At 41.4% G+C, this 8,920-nt stretch overlaps 1 protein-coding gene across 1 annotated transcript; it reads left to right on the forward strand.

Moving 5' to 3' along the window:
- Nucleotides 1-8,169: 8,169 nt before the first annotated feature.
- Nucleotides 8,170-8,643, forward strand: LOC101680176 (60S ribosomal protein L32-like). The gene has a single exon (XM_045071906.1). It carries the CDS (start codon nt 8,170-8,172, stop codon nt 8,641-8,643), a length of 474 nt encoding a protein of 157 aa, XP_044927841.1.
- Nucleotides 8,644-8,920: the final 277 nt, after the last annotated feature.

Below are 8,920 nucleotides of genomic sequence, written 5' to 3' on the forward strand. Positions count from 1 at the left end.
GCACAAGAGAGAAAGTAAAACAAAGAAAAGAAACAACAACAAAAAAAACCTAACTTGTATCATAAAAGAGATCCAAGAATAATGCCTCCACAAAATAAAAACAGAATGCTATAATAAGGGAAAATCCAAAAGCAAGAAAGACAACTTAAAAATCAAGCACGAGACTTGAAATTTGAAATCAGTGTTGGTAGATAGATCTCTCAAAAATCACCCTGAAAGTAAAAAGTATAGAAACATAGAAAATATATTAAAAAAATTAAGTTACAGAGAACCAGTATTGAGCTTTAACATTCATAGAAATGAAAAATGAACTCATAGAAATTCCAGAAACATGGAACAGAGAAAAGTAAAGAGAAAAATTTATCAAAGAAATAATAGAAGACAGTTTTGTCAGGACTCAAGAATTACATGAGTTTTTAATATGTTGCACACCTGAAACTAATATAAGATTGTCTATCAAGTATACTTCAATAACTAAAAAAAGAGTTACTTGAATTTTTATATTGAAAGGGGACCACTGAAGAGTTTGTAGAACAGAGAAGAACCTAGACAACAACAAAGATAAAAAAAAAAAAGTGACAGAAAGCTCTCAGAGGGGAAAATGCAATGCAAAATGAAAAATCATGTCATCCTTACCGGTAACAATAGACCTCCTTGTTCTGAAGAATGATTTGAACTTGAGGACTTGATTACCTATAAGAATGATGCATCAAGGGGGCACCTGGGTGGCTCATTAGGTTAAGCCTCTGCCTTCAGCTCGGGTCATGATCTTGGGGTCCTGGAATCAGGCTCTTTGCTCAGCAGGGAGCCTGCTTTCCCCCCTTCTTTCTCTGCCTGCCTCTCTGCCTACTTGTGATCTCTATCAAATAAATAAATAAAATCTTTAAAAAAAAAAAAGAATGATGTATCAGGATGCCAAGTTAATGATCAGGTGTTCTTTTCAAACATGTAAGTACCTAGAAAAAGCTCTTCTAGAAAGTTCTTCAGAAGAAGCAAACAGATTTAAAAAAAAAAAATCCTAAAAAATGTAGGAATGTGAATTAGTGGAACTAACCCAGGGATCCAGTGAAAATAAAGTACAATCCCGTGATAATGAGATTGGAGATCAGCTGGAGAATCTCCACCGTTATCAGGCAGGGTATGTTTCTTCACTGTTGTGCAGAAGATGAGGAGTAAGGAAGTGAGTGCTTCTTAAAGTTTAGCAATTTCCTCAGTTCTGTTAGTCAGATTTGTACCATAGAAATTGTACTATCTTAACTCATTTTGTGAAAGTATATACTAATTGGTTATTTTTCATTTATTGCATAATAACACAGTTCTGTATTTTATGTGATTGCATGAATTTGGACCTCAGTCATTACGATGTGGTATATTTTACTATGCATCCCAGAAAAAAACCACATACATAATGAGCCTACAGAGCAAATAGTCCAAATGAGTATAGATATCCATTACCCCCTTCTTCTTTATTATTATTATTATTATTGATTTATTTATTTGACAGACAGAGATCACAAGTAGGCAGAGAGGCAGGCAGACAGAGAGGGGGAAGCAGGCTCCTTGCTGAGCAGAGAGCCCAATTCAGGGCTCGATCCCAGGACCCTGAGATCGTGACCCGAGCTGAAGGCAGAGGCTTTAACCCACTGAGCCACCCAGGCTTCCCTACTCCCTCCTTCTTGAAGACTTTTTTACTTTTCTTTAAAAGCACTGTGCTCCCCTAGTTCTCCCTCCTCAGGTCCACTCCCTGGATTGATTGATTGTTTGTTTTAGGGGTGTGTGTGTGTGTGTCTGTCTGTCTGTCTGTTTTGGCTGCTTCTCATTCCACACTCTAGGATCCTGGAACACCCAGGGTTCCATTGTCAGATCACTTCCTTTCTCTATCCACACTCATCACTCACTCACTCCCTGGATGACTTCATCTAATCTCATGGCTTTTAATACCATCTCAATAAAGATGCAAAATTCATATTTTTATTCCAGAATACTCTGCTTTTCAGTAGATGGCAACTCTAGCCAGCAAAGCTTTCAAGTTTCCAGTCATCCACGACTCTTCCTTCCACGCTCCACATTGGATCCCTCAGCAAAGCTTGTTGGCTCTGCCTTTGAAAGTCAGGATCCCAGTGTTTCTGAACACCTGCACTGCGGTCACCCTCCAGGCCCCCGTCATCCGCTGCCTGAGTTTTCACGAATGCCTCCTCCTCCTCACAATCACCCTACCCCCTGGACACTATTCACAAGACAACTGCCAGAGAGACCCATTTTAAATGCAAGCCAGGTCATATCTGGTCACTGCTTTAAACCCTCCACTGGCTTCCCAGTTCACACAGAGAAAAGCCAAAGCTACCTCACTGGCCAACAGACTTTACATGAGCCCTTGTCCCAGCCTTCCAGTTGCCCCTCTGCCAGTCCTTGCTTTTCTTTAAATTTGCCAGGTGTGCACCAATCTTGGAGCCTCTCATTTCCTGGCTGGAATACTCCTCCCCAAGTATCTACCTCCTTCCTGTTCTTGCGGAAATACCACCTTCTTGGTGAGAACTTCCCTCCCTACCTACCCTACTTTTCAGTGCAGCCCAATCCCCCTTTCCTGCTGTATTTTTGGTCTTTGTAAAACTTATCACCACCTGAATTATTATTTGCATTAATTAGTTCATTGCCTGTTTCTCTTTGAACTGGAGAGTGGCTTTCCAGAGGCCAGGGTCTTCTGTTCATTGCCGTATTCTAAGGGCTATAATGGTGCGTGGTACTTAGTATGTGCTCAGTAAATATCTGTTGAACGAATGCATGAATACGTAAGTAGGTTCCAAGTCAAATGTTTCCAAGATGGAATTGAATAGATTCAAAGGAAGAGATGAAACAAGAGAGGGGATAAAAATATTAGAAATAGGATTAAGAAAGCATCCATTTCTCCTCTCAACCTGCAATAATGTAATTATATCTACACTATTTGAAATGGACATTTTTTAAAAAGATTTTATTTATTTATTTGACAGACAAAGGTTACAGATAGGTAGAGAGGAGGAAGCAGGCTCCCTACTGAGCAGAGTGCCCGATGCGGGGCTCAATCCCAGCACCCTGAAATCATGACCCCAGCCGAGGGCAGAGGCTTAACCCACTGAGCCATCCAGGTGACCCTGAAATGGATATTCTTATAAATAGTATAAAGGACCATGGGGAAAGTAGAGCTGGGTTTAATAATAAATTTGTAAACACTGTTTTAAAAATCAGTGAAATTGGGAGTGAATTTCACATGGACCAGGCTAGAGCTGCTTTCAAATTTTAAAAGCCACTGAGCTTCAAGAGCGTCTTCTGGGAACAGTACTTTCTCTTTCCCTCAGTGGATTGGGTCTCCCGGGAAGAGTGGAGTCAGCATCACCTGGAACCTGTTAGAACTTCCCATTCTCAGAGCCCCACCCAATCTGCCAAACAGCACTCCTGAAGTAGGGCTCTGAAATTTGTAGTTCAACAAGTCCTCAGCTGATCCCGAGGTGTGCTAAGGTTTGCAAACAATGGGTCTGACCCAGTCTGACTCTCCTGAGGGCACCACTCCCTTGCAGCCCTCTCCGGTGGATGCTGTTCTCCAGTTGCATTCCTTGGACCACTGGCTTGGAGGAAGCATGGACTGTTGTCCTTATTCCTATTTGCTTCTCATAGATCATCTTTACTCCCTCCTCTCACAACCCACAACCCACACACACACACACACACATCATCATCATCATCATCATCATAAGACCTACTACCATTACACCTCTTTTTTTTTTTAAAAAAGATTTTATTTATTTATTTGACAGAGAGAGAGAGGTCATAAATAAGCAGGCAGAGAGAGGCAGAGAGGTAATTCTTGAGTCCAGGCTCCCCGCTGAGCAGAGAGCCCGATGTGGGCTCAATCCCAGGACCCTGAGATCATGACCTGGCCAAAGGCAGAGGCTAAGCCCACTGAGCCACCCAAGTGCCCCACCATTACACTTTCTTATAAGCCATCAACCTTTGTCTTCTGCCTCATGTACAATCAAGGTAATATTCCCCCATTTTAAAAACACAAAACAAAAATTTAAAAACCCACCCTGAATGTCTTCTCCCTTCTAGTCATTGCCCCAGTTCTCATCTTCCTTTTACAGCAAAACTCAAAATAATTCTCTACAAACTCTCATTTTTCTTTCAAACTCACTAAATCCAGCCTTTACCAGCACAGCTCTATTAACTGGTCCCTTCAAGGTCACTTTGTTTTGCTAACTCCAGTGAGCAATGTTTAATCCTCACCTTATTGCCCTGTCTACAGCTTCTGAAAGCTCATCACACCTGCTTCCTCAGAATACTTTCTTCACTTGATGTCAAGCCACCATACTCTCTTCATTTTCTCCAGCTCAGTCTCCTTTGCTAGAACTTTCTCCATAGTTGAGTACTAGACTAATACCATGATTTCTAGAACTCAAACCTATATGCCAGTGGCTATGCACCATATCCATTTTGCTGATTGTTGACATCTTGAAACAAGCACGTCCAACACTGAGCTCCTAGATGTTCCCTCCCAGGTCTACTTCTATCCAGTCTTTACTTTTCCAGCTAGTGGAAACTCCTTTTTTTCAGTTGCATAGACCAAAAACCTTGGGTTAACCCAGGCTCCTCTTTCTGTCTCATGCTACATCCAAGTCAACAGCAAAACCTGTTTGCTCAGAATTTGACTGCTGAATGTCCCCTCCACTGCCGCCATCCTGCTGCAAGCCTCCATTACATCTCATCTGGGTTCCTTAGTGGCTCCTAACTGGTCCCTTTTCCTCACTTGTTCCCCACCAATCCATCCTCAGCACAGCCCTGGACTGAGCCTGCTAACCCTAAGTCAGACTTCATCACTCCTGTACTTGGATGTTTTAGTGATTTCCGCTCTTACTCAGAGTGCAAAACAAAGTACTCATGATGATGTAAAGTGTCCTCCATCATCAGCCCTCCATTACTCTCTCGATCTCAATTCCCGCTCACTCTCCCTTGCCACACCAGCCTCTTTCCTATGTTCTTAACCACTTCAGGAACATTACCCCTTCGGGGTCCTGCCCTGCACTAACCGCTCTCTTTGCACGGACTGTCTTTCTCCACGTATCTCTCTCCCTCCCCATCTAGCTCACTCTCCCCCACCTCATCACTCAAAGGTCACAATTCCAGTGGTCCTTACGTAACATTTCAATTTTCTTTCCATTCTCCCTCTCCCTTTCATGTATTTTTTTCTCTCTTTATAACTTAGCAATATATAACACTCTACAACATATAGTCTATTTTATTTACTTGTGTTGTTCATTGTCTCTTTTCTACATGTGAATATAAATTCTATAAAAGTGGAAATTTGTGTCTCTTTTGCTCTGCCCTAGTTGCCAGAGCTGTGCCTGGCATATGGTAGACAGTTCACATCTATCTATTGAAAAATGAATGACTGAAAAGCTGAGCTCTTAATTTCAAAAATGTATTTACACTCAGCTACAGGCCCCAGGGAGAATATAAAACTCCTGCGTTTTTAGTGGAAAGAATTTACATATTTTTGTGAAAACTTCCTTAAGGCCTATCCTTCCTCTCACTTGATTGTTCGTTGTGTGAGGACTGGGACTGAGAGTTTTGCTCACAACTCTCCAGGGCCAGGACCAAGTGAGGTAAGTGAGACCTGTGCTTTGGGCATAAAATTTAACAGGGGAAAGGTCCATCAGGTTATTAAAAATAGTAATGTTTTATCCAGTAATCAAGATATCATTGTAATGCAATAATTTTTAAAAGTCAAAATTAGTGCAAAAATCTGTGATGAACAACACATCAAAAGTTTAAATAAAAGTAGTACTGACTTCCTTTAGCCTCAGTGACCAATATGACTCCCCTTTGGTGATAATTTTAACTTTCAGTACCTAATGACCATTTGCCAAATGAACGAATAAATGAAGGCCAGCAAAGGGTTGTATAGTAAGGGGAGTTTATTATTTATTTATTTACTTATTTATTTTTAAGACTTTATTTATTTATTTGACAGAGAGAAAGATCACAAGTAGGCAGAGAGAGAGAGGGAAGCAGGCTCCCTGCTGAGCAGAGAGCCGGATGTGGGGCTCAATCCCAGGACCCTGGGATCATGACCTGAGCTGAAGGCAGAGGCTTTAACCCACTGAGCCACCCAGGCACCCCAGTAAAAGGAATTTCTCTCTTGGAGGCCTTTCTTTGTGCTTTGACTTTAATAACTAAAGAAACAAATACTATGTGCCAGGAACTTACTGAAGTGCTTAATAAGTATATACATATAATAACTTACTTAAGCCTTCCCCTACACCCTATAAATAGGTGTTACTATTACCATCTCCATTTTACAGATGTGGAAATTGAGGTCTAGAGAGATCAAATGACTTCTGTGAGCTCATACACTAGGAAGTGCCGGAGTTAGCTTGAGAGTGACTGTGTGACATCTCCTTGGATAGGAAGCCTGATGGTTCTGCAAGGCACCAGAAGACATTCTAGGAAAAGGGAATCTAAGCAAATTCCTGTTACTGTTATAGAGCAAGTTCACATGGACACCAAAATAAATCATGCAAACATAGGGAAAAAACAGATGTCACGAACCAAACACTAGGCTAGGGAAACTAATGTGGAATTATTTTATGAAGCATGTCAAACATATGGAACAAGTTACAAAGCAGGGCCATTATAGATTTTTAGTTTTGTTTTAATTTTTTTTCTTTCTCTTTCTTTCTTTCTTTCTTTTTTTTTTTTTTAAGGACCATTGGTTTTGGAAACCAGAGTGTAAGTATAGAAGAAAAGAAAGTGAGGGAAAGAGAGAAATGATTCTATCCTCTGCAGCAGCAGACGCAAGTTTCTCCAGTAGTTCTCTCATCGTTACAGACCTTCAAAAAATGATCTTTCCAATGAGAAATAAATCATGGTGTTCTTACGGGGGTGCAAGAATCCAGTAAGTTCTGAATGGTTTCGTATAGAAAGGATAGGCTCACAGGTGGGGATCACTTGCTAGAGATTATTCGCTAGTCTATTCATAGCGAAGGCCATTGACGTTAGCCACACTAACTTGAAATTTACGGTGCATGGGCTCTGTTGAGATTTATCCACAAAAAGAAGATTTGTCATTTAAAATGTGTAAGCAAGTTTTTGGAGAATAACTAGCACACTTAATATGGATATAGACACATATAATGTCTATATCCTTTATAGGAGCATGATGTTCCTTTACTTTGTGCGAAATAGTCAAGTTTTACGGCGTGTTGTGAGTGTTGGCAATAACATATGTACAAGTGTCTGGGAGAGGTGTCAGGGGTGAATGAATGTGAAAGGGCTTTCATATTTGCTGTCTCTATCTTAAAACAAATCGTGTAGTACTTGGGTAGTGACATAGAATTACAGCCTCTCAAACAACTTCTGATTTCCCTCTCTTCTTCTCAAACCTTGCCTGCAGAAGCAGACTCCACACAGACCCCCAGAGCCCCAGACTTTCTCTCTTGAGGTCCTAAGCTATCCACCTTGGCAGCTGCACCAGTACATTTAGACTGGAAAATAGTAAGAAAATAAATAAATCTATCCTCAGGCTCTAAGGAGAAATTTGTATTTCAACCCAACTTCTTTTAAGATGTGTTAAAATAAGGTAAGGTGTTTTTTTACCCTCTTGTACTTTTACCTGAATTTCTGGGGCTCTTTGAGGTCTCCGAGGGGACTGACACCCAGTGTAGTCGTTCTTACAGGACTTTATGAGTGCCTGTCCACCTGCGCCATTTTGTTCCATGTGTTCTTGAGAAGTGCCAACAGCTCTTTGAGCAGTTTGGTTTATCCAAGGAATGATTCTTTTTTTTTTTTTTTTTTTTTAAGATTTTATTTATTTGACAGAGAGAGAGAGGGATCGCAAGTAGGCAGAGAGGCAGGCAGAGAGAGAGGGGGAAGCAGGCTCCCCACCAAGCAGAGAGCCTGATGCGGGGCTCGATCCCAGGACCCTGAGACCATGACCTGAGCCAAAGGCAGAGGCTTTAACCCACTGAGCCACCCAGGCGCCCCACCAAGGAATGATTCTAAATCACTAAAAGCTCCAGTGGAAATAATGGAGGCATTTTAAAGTATTGACTTCCAAGGGCGGGGTGGGAAGGATAGGCACAAAATATCATTTTTCAGTATAAGATATAAATTAATTTGGTATCTCGCAATAGGAAAATGGGAGTCAAGGGGTCCTCCTTCCCCAGCTCTGCCTGCGGGAACAGCAGCCATTTCCTACTTGGCATCACGGCCACCTACAGACCTCTGGGGAAGCCCAAGGTCATTAAAAAGAGGACCAAGAAGTTCCAGCACCAGTCAGACAGATATGCCAAAATTAAGTGGGACCGGCAGAAACCCAGAAGCACTGACAATAGGGAGCACAGAAGATTCAAGGGCCAGATCTTGATGCCCAACGTTGGTTACAGGAACAGCCAAAAACCAAAACACATGGTGCCCAGTGGCTTCTGGAAGTTCCTCATCCACAGTGTCAAGGAGCTTGAAGTGCTACTGACGTGCAACAAATCTCACTGTGTGGAGATTGCTCACAGCGTCTCCTTCAAGAACCACAAAGCCATTGTGGAAAGAGAAGTCCAGCTGGCCATCAGAGTCACCAGTCCTGTTGCCAGGCTGTGCAGCGAAGAAAATGAATAGACAGAAAGCTTATGTGAATATCGTATTTGTGTTAATAAAACCATAAAACTACCAAAAAAAAAAAAAAAAGAAAAGAATCAGTGAATCTGGTGACCAGACTTCTTTGATATTTCTTTAATCAAGCATATGGGTTTGAGAGAAAGCACTAGCTTTATAAGAGGCTGATAAATGTAATAAGACAATGAATTTACAGTCTAAAATCACAAGAAGGCTGAGGGACAAGCGTGGCAAACTAATTAAAACACTCTGCTATCAATTAGCTGTGTGAACTTGGACA

This window comes from Mustela putorius, unplaced genomic scaffold, assembly GCF_011764305.1.
Source record: "Mustela putorius furo isolate JIRA1106 unplaced genomic scaffold, ASM1176430v1.1 tig00003993_pilon_pilon_pilon, whole genome shotgun sequence".
In the NCBI taxonomy this organism is placed as follows: Eukaryota; Metazoa; Chordata; class Mammalia; order Carnivora; family Mustelidae; genus Mustela; species Mustela putorius.

Bases quoted from the DNA above. Each gene is read 5' to 3' on its own strand.
- LOC101680176 (XM_045071906.1), top strand. From the start codon at position 8,170: ATGGGAGTCAAGGGGTCCTCCTTCCCCAGCTCTGCCTGCGGGAACAGC.